The sequence below is a fragment of the Lynx canadensis genome, chromosome E3, assembly GCF_007474595.2.
Source record: "Lynx canadensis isolate LIC74 chromosome E3, mLynCan4.pri.v2, whole genome shotgun sequence".
NCBI lineage: Eukaryota > Metazoa > Chordata > Mammalia > Carnivora > Felidae > Lynx > Lynx canadensis.
The window spans coordinates 37166930-37184396 of NC_044318.1; the positions used below are offsets into that span (position 1 = coordinate 37166930).

At 58.0% G+C, this 17467-nt stretch overlaps 1 protein-coding gene across 1 annotated transcript in view; it reads left to right on the plus strand.

Moving 5' to 3' along the window:
- Positions 1 to 17467, plus strand: part of TNRC18 (trinucleotide repeat containing 18) — an 85950-nt gene that overhangs the window by 40194 nt on the left and 28289 nt on the right. The window contains exons 12-18 of the mRNA XM_030300950.2: positions 1345 to 1520; positions 2050 to 2186; positions 2424 to 2552; positions 4196 to 4367; positions 5764 to 6124; positions 9324 to 9599; positions 14478 to 14726. Coding sequence (XP_030156810.1) covers positions 1345 to 1520; positions 2050 to 2186; positions 2424 to 2552; positions 4196 to 4367; positions 5764 to 6124; positions 9324 to 9599; positions 14478 to 14726 — 1500 coding nt within the window. The remainder of the gene's footprint in view (positions 1 to 1344; positions 1521 to 2049; positions 2187 to 2423; positions 2553 to 4195; positions 4368 to 5763; positions 6125 to 9323; positions 9600 to 14477; positions 14727 to 17467) is intronic.

Below are 17467 nucleotides of genomic sequence, written 5' to 3' on the forward strand. Positions count from 1 at the left end.
GCTTTGAGGGCGCCTGGGTGGCTCGGTCGGTTAAGCATCCGACTTCAGCTCAGATCGTGATCTCGAGGTTTGGGAGTTCGAGCCGCGCGTCGGGCCCTTTGCTGACATCTCGGAGCCGGAAGCCTGCTTCGGATCCTGTGTCCCTTTTCTCTACGCACCCCCCTGCTCATGCTCCATCCTTCTCTCTCGAAAATTAATGAACACTAAAAAAAATTTTTTTTAAATATTTTTTTTTCTCAGGCATGTGTGGAACATTCATAAAAACTGATCACATATTAGATCACAAAGACAACGCCGATTAAAAAAAAAAACTGTTACTCTGGGAGAGATTGGAGGGGAGATGGGTGGTGTGCCCTTTCTGAAGGGTAGTGGGAATATTTATTAGATAAATGCACATACCTTAATCGTGTTAATCACAGAGAGGAATTTTCCTGAAACACGTGTCCTTGCTGTGTGCCTATGCCTCCACTACCCCCCCCCCCACAAAACAAAAAGAAAAAAAAGAAATGCCGTTTAATGGGGGATTATTTAGATTAATTAAAACTGAGCAATGCAAGAGAACTCTAGGCAGTTGTTACTGGGTTTGGCCACATAAAAGTTGCTGACCTGTAGAAATGGCAGTTATAACTCATAAGGTCCAAGCTAACGACACGTGGTAGATTGCTGTCATGCGCTACCGTGAAAAGAGGGTAGGTGGAAAAAGGTGTGATACCGTATGTATGCGTTGATGCCGTTCCCATATTTACGAAGGATGCCCACGGACGTTGCGTGTGTTCGAGTGGGGGTCGGTATTTTTGGAGCCCTCTACCAGAATGTGGTAGGGTTAGGGTTGCCTCTGGTGGCGGGGCCAGCTTTGTGCTGGGGTGGGGAAGGTTTTCGTTTCTTCGCACCTTTCTGCTTGGTTTGTCTTTTTTGTGTTCTCCTACTGCTTTTGCAGTTAATGAAACTTAATTTGGGCCCTTTTCTTCCTGAATATGAAAACCATGCATATTCCCTGTGGCAAGTTTAAAGGACAGATGAGCAGAAAGAGGCACAGCCCAGAACGCACCTCTGTGGGCGCTTGGCCGCCCGTGGTCATTTTCTCTGTGCGGCAGTGGACGTTTGGAACAGAGCCGTGCCGCGTGCCCCGGCTTCTGCCTGTTCTCTTCACTTAGCACCATTTCTTGGCTCTCGGCAAGGCCGGGGTCCCGTCAGCATCGTGGGGGCCATGTGGCCTCGGGCAGGCCCTGAGCTGGTCCTGGGCTCGTTCTTCTCCCTGTTTGGGGTCTGAGTGGGGTGGGCTGCCCCCAGGGAGCACGGCGGGGCGGGCACAGAGGCGTGGGCTCACCTGCCTCCTATGTGCAGGTGCAGAGCGGGGCCCGGTGGTGCGGCCCTCGCTGGAGAGCCTGCTGGCGGCCAGCAGCCACATGCTGAAGGAGGTGCTGGACAGTCCCTTCGTGGACCCGCTCAAGAACCTGCGGCTTCCGCGGGAGCTGAACCCCAACAAGAAGTATAGCTGGATGCAGAAGAAGGAGGAGCGGGTGAGGGGTCCCGGGCCTGTCTTTGCCTGCCTGTGGCCCGTGGGGTGGGAGCAGAGATGGGTCCCCCAGAGACTCCATCTTGCTGGGGACATGGCTGGCTTTGGAGTTGAAAGGGCCTGATCCGAGTCCGGGTTCCACCGCTGACTTGCCGTGCGTCCTGGGCAAGCCGTATCCCCTTTCTGGGTCTCAGTGTATCCACGTGTTAACGGGCGACCGCCTGGCGGGTCAGGAAGAGCAGGCCTGGCTGTGCCCCTTGGTGCCCGTGGGCCTCTGTAAGCGATGGATAACACGACGGCCCACACTGTTGGGAGCGGCTGTCTCGGGCCGCTTCGGCCTGGACGCGGCCCTGCGGAGTTGAGTTTTGGTCCCCGTCCCGCGTGCTGCCCACGGCCAGGGCTAGCGAAGGGGCAGGTGAGGCGTGAGCTGGGCCCCGGTCACCATCAGGCCTCGCCGCTCCCATCTGAGCGGATGCCTGGCCGGGTGGTGGGAGCCGGCGGGCGTCGGCATCCTTACCCCGCTCTCCCCGCAGATGTATGCCATGAAGTCCTCCTTGGAAAGCATGGATGCCATGGAGCTGGACTTCCGGATGCGGCTGGCTGAGGTCCAGCGGCGGTACAAGGAGAAGCAGCGAGAGCTGGTGAAGCTGCAGAGACGCCGCGACTCCGAGTGAGTGTGCACCCCGGCCGCACCCCAGCCGTACCCCGCGGCCCCGGCCGGCCGGGCGACAAGGCCGCGGCAGGCGGCGCCCTGGTTGGGCTCTCGTAGGCGCTGGCGCTCAGTAGGTTGGCCGTGGTAGGCCATTAGAGGCGTGTGTGGACCCGAGTGACGTGTGTGCATCGTATGTCCTTCTCCGCGCCCCCCCCACCCCCCAGGTTCACAGCCGAGCGTGTGATTCTTTTTAAGGGACAGGCGCGAGGAACCCCATAGAAGCTTGGCACGCAGAGGCCCTGGCAGGCCGAGGAAACGGACCCACGCCCTGAGCACCCTGTCGCCCCCCCGCAAGAGAGGGAAGAGCCGCAACAGTAGCGGAAAGTAAGGCTGGCCCCTCGGTGGGTCGGGAACTGGCACAGAGCTCGGAGGGGAGGAGCACAGGCCCACGCAGGGCCTGCGTCTGGGCACCGGGGACCTCGAGTCCCTCGGGCTCCGACCCACCTGGTTTGGTAGCTCTCAGGGAGCACGGTGCGCGCCGCCCGGGCCAGGAGAGTGGCGGAACAGACAGGCAGACTCATCCACCCGGCACTGAGTGGGCAGGTGACCCCAGTGAGAGAGGTTTCTGTGCCATGAGCTAAGTGCCTCGCCCGTCTTCCCGCCACACCTGCCTTCTCCACGGTTAGGGACGAATTCCTGCTCTTCTCCGTACACCTCTTCCCTGCAGAGGGATCCGCCGAGCCTCCAGCCCCCTGGGACGGGTTCTGACTTGTGCCGTCACTTACTTCCCTCCGTGACTGACAGCGTCACTCTTGTCCTCCTGGCCTGACCTGTTGGCTTGTCGTGCCCGAGCCTGTGACCCGGGGCCGCTCCTTTGCACACTCCTTGAGCGGCAGCAGGAGCGACGCGTGGCGTCTCTGGAGGTTTTCTTGAATGGTGGCTGGGATGAGAGCTCTTCCTCCAGGCTGAGCGTGGGTAGGAATGATGCCGCGGTCTTCCCTGGGTGTCATGGAGTAGCAGGAGCTGAATGAGGCCCATCAAAAGAGCAGGGTTGGAGTGTGCCCCAGCCTGGGACATCGGAGCAGGGCAGACAGTAGGTGGCCTGGTGCTTGGCTTGAGGAAGCAGAGGGGCCACAGGGTGCCCCTAAAAGGCGCAGGAGAGGCAGCGGATCGGCCACAGGGCTTGTCAGATCACCCCAAGCGTCCCCACGACTTGGATTTGTCCTCCTTGGATGTTCCTGTTTGAGGAGAGGATGGAAAGAGGAAGAAATCCCCTAAAACCAGCCAAAGGAGGGTAGAGAAGCAGTTCCCGAAACCACAGGGGCTGGGCCGCCAGCACACAGCCGCTGGTTAGGAGCACAGCCTCTGGAGGTGGGCGTCTGTTCCTACTTGTGAGTCCCAGCTCCATCCAGTGTTTGTTGTGACCTTGGGCTGGGTGTTAGCTTTTTGGAGCCTGTTTCCCCACGTGTAAAAACAGGATGTGGAACATTGTTTTGTGGCTAAAGTATCAAACGCTAACACGGAACAGAACACATAGTAAGCACCAGGTAAAAATTAGCTGCTTTTATTACTCGTGAGGGTTTAGCTTAAAGCAGGCAAGGGAAGCCTTCAACCTAGGACCGTGTCCCGACTGTCTTAATCCCAGGGGTGCAGGAGACCAGCCAGTGGCTCTTACTCCCCTTCCAATCTTGGGGGATTTCTTGGACATTTCTGATCTTCACTCTTGGCATGTTTTGATAAGGTGTGTGTGTGAGTGTATGTGTGAAGAAGCACAAGAAAGAGGCCAGCAGAGCATACTGCCTTGGAGAAGTGTTTCTTCTTTCCGGTTAAACTCTCATTCTGCCCCACTCACAAATAGAATCCCAGCACCATAGTTTTACAGGATCCGTCTCCCCAGATTCGTCACTCTGCCATCACTGTCTGTGCTTCGACATCCAGAGCCCACCCTTCAGGGCTGTGAGGGCGGACCCCCAACCCTTGAGTCTTTCCTGGCCAGCGTGCTGACCGGCAGTGCATCTGGGTTTCAGGCTGAGCAGCAAGCCCCTGCTGACGTCGGATGAGTACGAGCTTGGAGCAGGGATGAGGAAGAGACACAAGGGACCCGAGGAGGAACACGATGCCCTGGTCGGAACAGGGAAAGCTAGGGGCAGGAACCAGCCTTGGGACGAGCACGAAGCCTCGTCGGACTTCATGAGTCAGGTCAGTGACCCTGTGTTCCAGAGACGCTGCCATCTTAGAGTGGAAGGTCTGGAGGGTGTGCCAGAGTTCACGCTCCCTTTGCAGGTCTGTTGGCCCCACCTGCTGCACAGACACTGTAGAAATGATTGTCTTAGTGCCAGAAGGACTGTCCTCTAGTCTTCCTTATTGCACAGAGGAGAAAATCCAGGCCCAGAGGAGGTCAGAGACTTAACCAGAGTAGCGCAGCCTCAGGTAGAGCGGAGACGGAAAGCCACTCCCCCCCACCCCCCATGCATGCTCGGTGACCCTTTGCTGAAGCCAGGAAGAGAGATTGCAAGTTCTTAACCAGATAACACAGTTACTGTTGTTTAACAGTGTAATCGTTCAACGAGCAGCTTCACCATCCTGTAGTTCTCAGAAGCAAGGGCTCGATCCCATCATAATTTCCTTGTGAACTCTCCAGAGGTAATGGGGTGAGAGCCAGCTCCTTGATTTTTCTGATTTCTGCAGAGCATTGAAATCGGCCACTTAAGGCCCTTGTCTCTAAATGCTAATGTACCTTGTCATCTTTCCCCATAAGGCCCCATGCAAGGGGCTGTATGTTGATTTGGCCATCAGAGTGAAATCACACACATAAGGGGGATTGCATCCAGGAGGAGGGAATAGAGCCAGTTTGTAGATCAGCATCCTTTATTCACAAATTGTGAAGGATACTTTTGTTGTTTAAATGGCCCTATCCCAACTATCCCCCGCCTTACAATAGATTACCTGATTCAAGAAAAATAGAGACAAAACGTTCAAATGAGGGGCACTAACGGCTTTGAAACTGCCCATTTCCCTTTGACAATGAGTGACTACAGCAGACTTGGAACCAGGAATTTAATCTGTGAAATCTTGAGTCGCGCTTTCTGCTTCAGGCATCCAGGGCACGCTCGTAGGGTGTTCTCTGGTCGGCTAGGCCCATTTAGTTGGATGGGCTGCTTTAGGTGGGAATCCATGGTATGACCTGGGTTTTCCATCTCGGTTCCATGCCTCTGACCTAATCCAGCTGCCTTCTGCTCATGGGCTGTGCTGCCTGCTTGAAGGGCTTCCCTAGGAGGCACCAGACAGCGCCAGGCAAAGCCAGTGGAAATGCCAGTGTTCATGAGAACCGTAACCGCAGTAACAGCTCTGTGATAAAAGCTTTGTGGGCCTGATCTTGTTCATCTTCAGAAAAACCCCCAAGATGCCCATACATAATTATCGCCGATTTACAGAGCAGAAGAATTGAGGCTAAGAGGAGGTGAGCAGCTTGCTAGAAGCCACAGAGGCAGGAGGAAAGGACCGGAGCCCAGCTTCGGCACAGCCTGGGCACCGAAACACACGATCCTGTTTTGCCAAACGTCTTAACCCGTGACTCCCCAACTTCCCTCTCCAGCTAAAGATTAAAAAGAAGAAGATGGCCAGTGACCAGGAGCAGCTGGCAAGCAAGCTGGACAAGGCCCTCTCCCTCACGAAGCAGGACAAGTTGAAGTCGCCCTTCAAGTTCTCGGACAGTTCTGGAGGGAAGTCCAAAGCGAGCGGGGGCTGCGGCAGGTACTTGACGCCCTATGACAGCCTGCTGGGCAAGGACCGGAAGGCGCTGGCCAAAGGCCTCAGCCTGTCTCTCAAAGCCTCCAGAGAAGGTAAACACAAAAGGGCCGCCAAAGCCAGGAAGATGGAGGTGGGCTTCAAGGCCAGAGGCCAGCCCAAGTCGGCCCACTCCCCGTTCGCCTCGGAAGTGAGCAGCTACTCCTACAGTAAGTAGCGGACGCCGCGCCGCCTCGGGGCATTTCCTCTCCTCAGTCTCCTCTCTCCGCATCTCGTGGGCGCTCGAACGACTCCTGCTTTTGCGCGGGCTCCAGGCCGGAAGTGCGTGCGTGGGGTGGGGGTGGGTGCCTAAAGCAGAAGTGCCTGTGATTGGCGGGCGCCCGTGATTGGCGGGTGGGAGCGGAAGTCCGCCTGCCCTCGTGTACCGGCCTTCCGCTTGTTCGAGGGGAAGCCGCCAGTGTGGGAGGCTTTGCGCCACCGAGTTGGCGGCCGCTGGGCCTAGAGCGGTCGCTCGCGACGACCATAGAGAGGAGTCCGTCTCCCCTGCCCACAGGCGGCTTTCTGCCCTGGGGCCGGAGATTCAGAGGAACGGTGTCCGTGGAGCGGGCGCCGTGCTGGTCGGCGCACCGAGGGCTGTGCGGGCCGTGTTTCGCTTTGTTTCCGACAAAGACAGTCCTCCAGGTGGCTGCCCCGCGTTGTTCTCGAGGGTGGAGGCCGAGGCCGGGCGAGGTTGACCGCCAGGGGTGGGGAGTTGGCGGGGCCCGGATGGCTCGGCTCCCAGGACGGGAGCTGTGGAGCCTGGGAGCGCAGCCGCGGAGGGGCTGAGCGGTCTCGCACTGGCCCGGAGCCTGCCGCATCGGAGTTCCTTACCTGGGCGGTGGGCCTTGGGCTTTGGGCCTTGGGCCCACCCGCCCGGCTCTCCAGGGGCCCCGGGGCCACTGCGTGGTGCGTGTGTGGGCCGAGCCCCTAGTGCCCAGGACCGATGCGCGCCAAGCGTGTGGCCGCCGCAGGAGAGCCAGGCGGGGCTGCGGGGCTTCGTGGCTCCTGGCAGTTGTCCGCGGGGTTTGTTTTGGGAGTCCCCAGGCTCCGACTGGGGTGGGCGGTTTTTTCCCTTGACGACTGCCTGGCTGTGTGCGTCAAGGCTTTTGATTGACTCTGCGTGGTTCATGAGATGTCGGAGGACAGCGGTTGAACGTCACGTGCAAGAAAGCGGACACTTGTAATGTTATTAGAAAGTTTGTTTTCTTAAGGAAAGGAAATAAAGTTTTGTGGACGTGGGGTTATCATCGTCTGCTTCCCATGGCTGTCCTGAACTTTAAGTGAGTTCACGTCGGTGAAGAGCTTGACGCGCGCGCATGCGTGTGCGTACGTGTGTGTATGTTTTAATGTTCGTGGTTTTGGTTGCTGTGGACTGAAGGGTCTCTAGGGCTGATGCAGGGACGTGTGTGAAGTAAACAGCGCCTTTGTGGCTTATGTGCCCGGGACATGCTTGATTGGTATAGCTTTGATGGCCCTCCGGTCCTAATGGGTATGATCCGAGCAGGAGTGCCCAGGCCCATGGCCACCATGAGCTCATACCAGAAACTCCTAGCTCTGGAGGAAGAGGGAAGAAGGGTTTTCCTCTGCTGTTTGTATCTCTGCTGGTTTTGGAACGAGGGAGGGAGTGGGGAGCATTGCTGCGGCTCTTATGTTTCAAGGGTGAGTGGCCGCTGGGTGTCGCCTGGCTGGTTGCCAGGTAAGAATCTTGTACCTTCCCACTTCTAGGTGGTTGGGGTACATTTAGAGACCAGAGATCGGTTCAGCCGGTGAGATGTTTGGCGTGCTCTGAGCCAGTGAGTCTGCCGTGCGCACGTGTGTGCGTGCACAAAGCGATGTTCAGATTGCTAGTCTAGCTGTTGGGTCTGTGCCTAAATTCCATCGTCCAGGTGAGAAGTGAGTAAACGTTGCAACATACAGGTCTAAAGGTCTGATTCCAACTAGATGCTGGCTCTGATACGCGGCTGGATCTGGAGAGGGCCCTCGTTTGTATTTTTTATGTTGGCTTTTCCGCGGTTCTAGGTAAGCGAGAGTACACGGTCACAAAGAGGACAAGAGTGTTTTCTAGCACAGGGATGGCTGGCAGGAGATGGGAGGAGAGAACAGAACGTCCTTCTCTTTTTCGCTTTGGGGTTTTACAACTCTTGGGTTGTAGGGGTCGGGGACATGCCCGGTGGGAAGCCGATTCGGTTGTCGTCACCCACGAGTGGCTCCGGCCTGGGATGCGGCCTTGGGAACGATGGGCAGGGGCCTGGTGGGGCTTGTCTTTGTCCTAGCTCTGCCTGGAGTTTGGAGGCCATCCTGCCGTTGGGGTCTTGACGTGGAAAGCCCAGGTAGAGGAGGAGGCAGCCAGCGGACGCTGCGTCCCCCTCGCCTCCTGCGCCCGACGCGTATAGTTTTCTCGTGGACTTGCAGGTGGCAGGTGCTGCCAGAGCTGTGTCTCTGTTAGTGTTCCTCTTGTTCCGAGTGGATTTTATCAGATCAAGGGGTTATAGTTTCTGGCTGCAGAGCCCTTTCTTCCAATGAATTCTTGCTCGACAGCACCATACGCAAAACGGATCAAGATGGTGTGAGGATGTTTGGGATGGGCTTCGAAGGGGCCAGAGCTGTGCCTGCTTGACCGTGGCACCCCCCCTCCCCAAAGCTGGGGGATCCTCCCCCGGGAGAGCTTGGAAACCCTGACCTCACCTGCACGGTGAGGCCGGAGACAGGGAAGCCAGCAGCAGTGTGCTGGCAGCCCGGCCCTTCGATAGGAAAAAGTTGGGGGGAAGCCTTGAGTTGTCCCGTCATTTGCCAGTTTCCTTGGCGCAACCGCTTTCACGATGGCCCATCTCGACGCGCCTTTGGGATGCTGCTGGCGGGGAGTTGGGGTGCGCGTGCGTGATTGTCGTCGTGAGCCTGCCTGTGCCACCCTGTGCCGGGGCAAACGGGTATTCTGGGGGAGAAGAGGTTTACCGGGGCCCTTCCTTTCTTGGGCCTTGTCCCTCCCCATGTCCCCACGTGCTGGGTGCAGTGACCTCCATGACCACGGGCGAGACCCTCACGAGTGTGGGGCTCCTGCCTCCCCCCCCAGGGCCCGGAAAGGCCTTGGCAGAAGTGGCTGTCTGGTGGGCGGGGCCGGCAGCGGCCAGCCCGGACAGGACAAGCTCTGTGATGCCTGCGGCTTGGAGGCCTCCCGGGCGAGAGGCGAGAGGTGAGAGGTTGAGAGGTCCAGGCGGTGGGGCACGGCTTGTTCCGCAGCCAGTGGGCATTTGGACCTCTCTGCCCTAGCACGCGCCAGGGCCTTCTCGAAACCGCTATTAGCGAGAGACGCCAGCCCTTCCCCGCCCAGCACCCCATGACTTACTGTGTCAAAAACTACTTTGACTGCAGATACGGACTCAGAGGAAGACGAAGGATTCCTGAAGGACGAGTGGTCTGCCCAAGGCCCGTCCAGCTCCAAACTGACGTCCTCCATCCTGTGTGGCATGGTGGCAAAGAACGGCAAGCCGGCCGGGGGCCCCAAGCTGAGCGAGCGGGGCCTGGCGGCCGCCCGGACTCTCAAACCCAAGCCGGCCGCCGGCAGGAAGCAGCCCTTTTGTTTGCTGCTTCGAGAGGTCGAGGCCCGATCCTCCTTCAGCGATTCCTCGGAGGACTCGTTTGACCAAGGTTACTAGCTCCAAACACAAAATACCTTCCGTGTTTCCTAGCGAGAGAGTGAGTGAGAGAGAGCGCGAGAGAGCGAGCGCGAGCGAGCGAGCACGCAGGAGATGGCAGGAGATGGCGGGCAGAGGTGGCCCGTCTGGGACGCCTCGGGAAGGGCGGCCGTCTTGGTTCTTGGCAGCGTAGCCTGCTGTATCCGCCTGAGTCTTTATTTTTGTTCTTACCTGTACCTGTATCATTGTGATAATGCCACGGCCTGGCTCTTTTTGAGCTCTTATATGGACTGTTTTTAGTCTCCACCCCTGTCCATTCTCCCCCTCTGCCCTCCTCCTCGCCTCCTCTGCCCCCTAGACCGCAGGCCTGGGTTGGGCGCTCTCGGGCGCGGACCCGGAGGAGGCCTCCGAGGGACATTTTGTAAATGGAATTCTGTCGTGTGGGCGTGTGACTTGATGTTTGTACCGCGATTTTGGTAATACCAAGCTTTATTAAACATACCGAGTTCATTTTTAACTAAACCCGTGTGCCTTGTCTCTCTTGCTGTGTCCTTACTAGACCGTTAGGTTGCTACTCCCCCCATTTTGTCCCTCCTTCCCCTCCCCCCCCGCCCCTCCCCCCCCCACCAAGGGGCAGAGCTGGGGTGTGCAGTCTGCCGCTCTTTTCTATTGTTCAGATGTCCCCGGTAGCTCTTGGCATGCGTTTCATTCTTCAGATCGAAAGTCAGCTGCGTTCACCTCCAGCTTCATCTTTCTTCCTTTTTTTTATTTTATTTTTTTTTTAGCTGCTCGTTTGTTTTTTTATTTTCTGAAAGCTCTGTTCCTGCGTAACAGCGGTTTAAAAATACGAACACTCGTTTCCTAACACATATTTCTGTTTTAAAGGGCATGTAGGCAGTGCAGGGTCAAGACCATTTGCTGCCCCGAGTTTTGTTGTGAGATGTGAAAGCGTGGGCCTCATTGCCGTGTTGAGCGGCGGGGCACAGGCTTCGGCGAGAGCACTGGCCTAGGAGCCCACAGGCCTGGTCTGCTGGCACCCCGGCCCAGCCCGGGGAACCTCATTCGCCTCACTTGTGAAGAGAGGGTGGGGTTCAGTGACCCCTGCGTACACCCTGGCTCTGACTTTGCCCGGGTTAGGTGCGTCCCAGGGGCGGCGGGGGAGCCAGAGGATCCCTAAGTGTTTCCTCACCCTACTTTAGCATTTGCTTCAGGGTGGACCCCCCCCTTCAGGGATTCCCAGAGCCCGGACCCCACGCTCCCTGAGTGAGGCCCAGACACCTAGAGGCCAACCTGGACGGGAACTGGCTTGGGCCCTGGGGCTGGACTCTACCCTGATTTCGCTCCTGGTCCGCCTTCTCCCTGCCCACGCCCCTCGTCCTGATTGGCCCACATCCGTTTTGGGTGACCAGGAGACGGCACGTAGGGGGCCAGGTGCCCTCGGGACTCTGATTCTCCTGTGCTGCTGCCGTCTGTCTGGGCCTCGGGGGGAGGCCACTAACCGATCAGCCAGCCTCCTTTGCCGGGCCTCCCTCAGCCCTGGCCTCTGCAGACCAGTCTGGCTGGTTCATCATTCTCCCTCCTTCCCTGACCCCTTCCTTTCCTCCCCGGGCTCCTCCCCTTTAAAGCCAAACCCAGAGTTCCAGCTTCCATGTTTTTAAGCTCTCCTGCCCCAGCTCAGATCCTGTAGAGAAGCAGGCAGCCCCTCCCGATCCGATCTCTTCGCAAGGGGCCATTGGCCCAGAGTGGGCAGAGAGAGCCAGGGGCCCTCAGACCAGGCCGGAAGCAGCCGTGGAGAGAGCCCAGATAGGGGGAGGGGAGGGGCCTTGCTGCGCACACCAGCTGGTGAGGTCTTGACAGGGATATTTGGGTAATAGGGACTTCTGACATCCGGTACTAAAACACCTGACTGCTTGGCTTTCTAGTGTCTGCTCTCTCCTCCCAGCAGCTTGACCATACCTTCACCCTTGATCCCTACCCATGATGCTTTGAATGTCTGTTTTGGTCTCTTGCATTTGCTCTCACGCTGCACTCTGGACGCAAAGCGAAGGCTGGGAGTAGGGCAGACGGCGCAGCGGGTCACTGAGCTTGGGTGCGAGCCTGGCTCGTTGCTCCGTAGGTAGGCAAAACCCTTTTCTTTGTGTCCCCTCTGCACCCCCCCTCCTCGGGGTTTGCCCCCATCGGCTATGGCAGCAGCGGATTGCTTTGGCATTTATCAATCGGGTTTTGGAAACCGAACCAAGTTAACAACAGACAACCCCACTGTACTGAGCCAAGAGATTTTTGTTGGTGGTGTTTTTTGTTTCTTTTTGTAAAAAAAAGTTTTTCTCTATTTCCTTGGGCTTCTTTGTTGGGACTTTTTCTACCCTCTGCCCTTGGCAAGCCCTGTGACCTCAGGTGTGGAGAGCTCTAGAGAGGCTTTCTTGGTCCGGAGACCCCCTCCACTCCCCCTGCCCCGCAGACCCCAGCCTGAGTAGACCGGCCACCATGGGAAACAGCCAGTGGGGGCTTGTCACGCTCCCAGCAGCCGGAGGTGGGGAGCGTCTCGGGAGACCAAGATCATCTGTGTCTCCGCTTTGGGGGAAGCACGCCCTGGTTTTGACTTTTCCCTTCCAAGCGCTCTGCCGTCTCAGGGTGCTGGGATCGGGCCGCTGCTGGCCGACTGGTGTCCAACATAGACATCCCGGGCATCCGGAAACCCAGAGCCAGCCCTCCCCCACCGGACGTTGCCGATGGGGACTCCTGGATGGGAGAGAGTTCTGGAGTCTCCACACCTGAGCAGCCAGGGGAGGCCTTCTCTACAAGGGAAAACCGGCCACACGTCTGACCCCGTGCCCCCACCCCAGCCAGCCCCCCGCCCGCCACCCTGCTCAAATTGGCCCACCCCAGGGAGGCCCGCTGTGGGGGACCCAGGCGCTGTCGAAAGTCTGCCTACACTTAGCCTGCTTTGCCGCTGGGGCCCGCTGGGGCGGAGACAGAACCATGTGATGTCTGCAATGTGAATGGACCGCAAGTGCGCACTGCCTGCCTGCTTGCCCCGCTGGCCTCCATCCTGCTTCATCCATTGCTCCGGGGGGGCGGGTCTCCTCCTCCTGCTCCTCCTCCTCCCGCTCCTCCTCCTTTCACCCTCCTCCCCCTCCCCCTCCTCCTCCTGACAAACCTCTGTCTCTGCCTCCTGCCTTTCTCAACTCCCTTCAGGGATTCCTTGAGCTCATCTCCACCTTCCTCACCGAGGGGTCGCTCGGCACAGACCGAGGCTCCCTCGGTAAAGGGTTAGACAGAACCCCTGCCTCCATTGGCACACCCAGGGCCGCCACTTTGGGCTGTTAGTTGCACGCAAGCAGGCAGGTGGCTTGGGGCGTGGTGCGAGAACGTGGACTTGGCCAGCTGTCTCTGTCCCTCTCCATCCCCTGAGCCCAGGTGCTTCCCAAGGTTGAGTAGGGGGGATCTGGGCCACCTCCGTATTTCCCTTTCCCCTTCCTGCTGCAGAGGGGCACCTCCGGCCTCGCCTGGCCCTGCCCTTGGTCAGCAGCCCCCAGAGCCACCTTCACACTCCCAGCGGTCTGGGCAGACCCCACCCTTGGGCAGATGTCCCTTGGGCATCTCGTGGGCAGTTGGCTTCTGATGCTCTCGTGCCTGCCTGCCCTTGTGGTGTTAGGCTGTCTCTTGGGGAAGGTCGGAAGCAAGCTCGTTACCTGCCTACGGTCTCTTGGAGGGCTTGGTTCCTGTGCAGGGAGCACTGCCTTTCCTGCCCTGCCTGCCAGCCTGCCACCTGCCCCGCCTTTGTTCCCATGGCCCGAGCTGGGCTCAGGGCTGCAGGTTCCCAGGCGGGAGGCCGGTTCCCATGGAGAAGTACATCTCTGTTCACCAGCTGGAGACACAGGCTGAAGCTCCTTTAGATTCTTCCCAGGAGATTCTGGGTGGCAAGACAGCCAGGCAGCCCTGGGTTTGAGTCCTGCCTGAGCACTTGGCCACACCGAGTCTCCGTCTCCTGGTGTAGAGTGGGCTGACCTGGGTGCTTCTCCCTTCCCGGCTCCCCATGGGTCGTGAGGCATAGCCAGCTTGTGGCTCCCTTGGCCTTGGGGACAGTGGCTTCTTTCTGCTCAACAGGCTTGCCCTGTTTGTTTGATGCTTGTTGAGCCTGCGAAGTGCTTTCTCCTACATATCGGGAGCCTCCCCTTACCTTGGGGAGGGGGGGCGCTGGGGAGACCATCCCTTGCCACAGATGAGACAATAGGTGCTCACGGAGGGCTGAGATTTGCCCCAGGCTTCTTGGCTCAGGGGGATCCTTGGAAGTCAAGTTTGGATCCCAGTGTCTGCTCAGGGCTACAACCCAGGGGGTTTCCACTCCCCCAAGAGGAGATCAAACTCCACGTTCTCACCACCAGCCCCAGACCTCCAGGCGCCTGAGTCCCCGGGGCCCTCTCCCGCCTCCTTTCTGTCCCTCCCTGGCCTCCTCTTTCCTTCTCTCCTGCCTCCTTCCTCAGCCTCCATGTTGTATGTCGGGGCGTGTGTGTGTGTGTGTGTGTGTGTGTGCGCGTGCGCGTGCGTGAGACGGTGGAGAGAGCTGTCTCCAGTCCTTGTCCGTGTGTCTGTCCCCCTCCCCACAGCACAGGTGCATGTGGTGTCCCCCGTACAGAAACCCTCCGATTCCCAAGGCCGCTGCCCACCTCTGGGCTGTCCGGGATGCCCATGTCTTGGGCTTGCTGTGATGGGGTCACTGGGCCATCGGGGGGACTTGTGGGCTGGTATTGGACCACCCCCGGCCGGTGAGGAGTGAGGAGCTAGGCTGGAGCTGTGGCATCCCTCGCTGGTGCCCCGGCCGAGCAGGGGCGGTGGGGGGTGGTACCCACCCGGGCCAAGGCTCTGACTCGCCCCCTGTTTTCTGCACCAGATGAGAGCTCCGAGGAGGAGGACGAGGAGGATGAGCTGGAGGAGGAGGAGGACGAGGCTGCCGGCGGCTATAGGCTGGGGCCCCGGGAACGGGCCCTGTCGCCAGGCCTGGAGGAGAGCGGGCTGGGCCTGCTGGCCCGCTTTGCAGCCAGTGCCCTCCCCAGCCCCACAGTGGGGCCGTCCCTCTCGGTGGTGCAGCTGGAGGCCAAGCAGAAGGCCCGGAAGAAGGAAGAGCGGCAGAACCTGATGGGTAAGTACCGGCAGGCGGACTTGCAGGGACGCCGCTGCCCCATCCTTCGGACAGGAAACCAAGGCTCGGAGGAGGCTAGAAGCAGAGCTGGGGGGCCAGTGGAGCCCTGCCTCGTGGGCCCCCATCCTGAGCAGAGTGGTCCTGGTGATGTGGGCCCGGCCCTCCCCAGGAGGGGTCGCCAGAGCTCTGCAGGTGACCTTCAGTGTATGTGCACCTGACGGATGTATGTAGCCTGGCCCCGTGCGCTTCAGGCGTCCGGGGACGGGCCGTTCCGGGAAGCTCAGAGGCCTCGGATCTGCGCCCTGGGGGGCTGGAGCAGCCCAGGGGAGGCTACTCCAGGTAGGTGACACCCAGGCTGAAGCACGACAGAGAGGAGGCGCTAGGCTAAGTGTCATAGGAGAAACACAGGTACAGGTAGAGGCACAGGCCGGCCACGCAGAGGTTTGGAGGAAGAGGAAGCCCCTTCTGTCTGGGCATTAGAGGCGGTTCAGTCGGCGAGATGGCCATGCAGCCTGGGGTGGGGGCCCGGAGGAGGTCATCCCTAGGGGGTTGCCGGGCGCCGTGTGCCTGTTAGCCGGGATCACCGTCCAGCTGCCCAGATGGGCAAATGGAGACAGCCGGGAGCTCCGGCGGGAGACGAGGCCTTGTCCTGGGCCCACTTCTTCCTCTCTGCCTGTCCGGTTGTAGCCGTGCCATCTTGGGACAAACAGGGGACCTTCTCCTGGGCCCACCTGCATTCTCACTAGGCCAAGTGTCCCCACACGGACCTGGCTTACCTGCATCCGGGGCGTTGGAGACTGAGATGGTCCCACGTGTGTGCGCTGACCTGGGCCTGGCCCGCCCTCCCGGCCCCTCCCTGGGTCTCGGAGGTCCACGGGAGTCCCTCCTGGCAGGGGCCGGGACAGGGAACATGGGCACAGTACTGCCACCCTGCTCTCCCCCCAGGTCTTCCCCAGCTGCCCCTGGCTTCATTTCTTGCAGGCTCCAGGACGAAGGCTCATTCCTGCGGCCTGTACCGCCCCCTGGGACCCCATCTCTGGGGCAGCCTCGCAGTCTCCTTCCTCCTCCTTCTCACTCCCTCTCACCCCACGTCCTGCCGTTGTTCCCTGGGAACTTAGGGCCTGGTTCCCCTGGACAGTGGCGCTGGCCTCCCTTCCGGCTTGCCTTGCTCAGGTTTTCTTTTTTTTAATTTTTTTTTTTTCAACGTTTATTTATTTTTTTGGGGACAGAGAGAGACAGAGCATGAACGGGGGAGGGGCAGAGAGAGAGGGAGACACAGAATCGGAAACGGGCTCCAGGCTCTGAGCCATCAGCCCAGAGCCTGATGCGGGGCTCGAACTCCCGGACCGCGAGATCGTGACCTGGCTGAAGTCGGACGCTTAACCGACTGCGCCACCCAGGCGCCCCTAGGTTTTCTTTATGGTGAAGCCGCTGGAGGGCTTTTCCTCAAAGGTCGCACTTGACCAGACCACTTCTCTGCTGAGAACCTCTCACTGGTCCCCCATTGCCCTCTGGTCACATTCTACCTATCTGCTCCCCCACCCTCAGGCTGTGGCTGCTCAGACACCCATCATCCTGTCCACAGCCCCCAGCCTCACCCCCAATTGCACCAGCCATCCTGGAACCTGCAGGCTTCTGCATTTCACCCAGGTTGTCAAATGTGTTGGCGAGTTCACACCATCCACCCGCTGCCCCCACCCCATTTTTTTTTTTTTAAACTCTGAGGGGTCTGTAGTGATGTTTTCTTCTTCATTGCTGACACAAATAACTTATTTCTGCTCTATTTCTTGGTCAGTGTGGCCAGAAGTTATCAGTTTTATTAATTTCTGCCCTTTATTTCCTTCCTTCCTGTTCACTCTTGGTATAATTGCCAACCACTTCCTATTTTTTAAGGTGCAAGCTTAGGTCATCAACTTGGGACCTTCTTTTTTTTTTTTTGTGGAGACTTGTAAAGCTCTCTCTCAACACTGTTTTAGCTGCATCTCATGCATTTTATGTTGCCCTGTTTTTAGTATGACTCAGTTCAACACATTTCTTTTTTTGTTAATTTTATTTTTTTAAATTTACATGCAAATTAGTTGGCATTGAGCGCAACAATGATTTCAGGAGTAGATTCCTTAAAGCCCCTTACCCAGTTGGCCCATCCCCACTCCCACAGCCCCTTCAGTAACCCTCAGTTTGTTCTCCATATTTATGAGTCTCTTCTGTTTTGTCCCCTCCCTGGTTTTATATTATTTTTGCTTCCCTGCCCATATGTTCATCTGTTCTGTGTCTTAAAGTCCTCATATGAGTGAAGTCATATGATTTTTGTCTTTCTCTGACTGACTGATTTCACTTAGCATAATACCCTCCGGTTCCATCCACATAGTCGCAGATGGCAAGATTTCATTCTTTTTGATGGCCGAGTAATACTCCATTGTATATATAGACCACATCTTCTTTATCCGTTCATCCATCGATGGACATTTGGGCTCTTTCCATCCTTTGGCTATTCTATTGTCGATAGTGCTGCCATAAACACTGGGGTGCATGTGCCCTTTTGAAACAGCACACCTATATCCCTTGGATAAATACCAAGTAGTACAATTGCTGGGTCATAGGGTAGTTCTGTTTTTAGTCCTTTTGAGGAACCTCCATGCTGTTTTTCCAGTTTGCATTCCCACCAGCAGTCAAAAGAGATCCTCTCTCTCCATATCCTCGCCAACGTCTGTTGTTGCCTGAGTTGTTCATATTAGCCATTC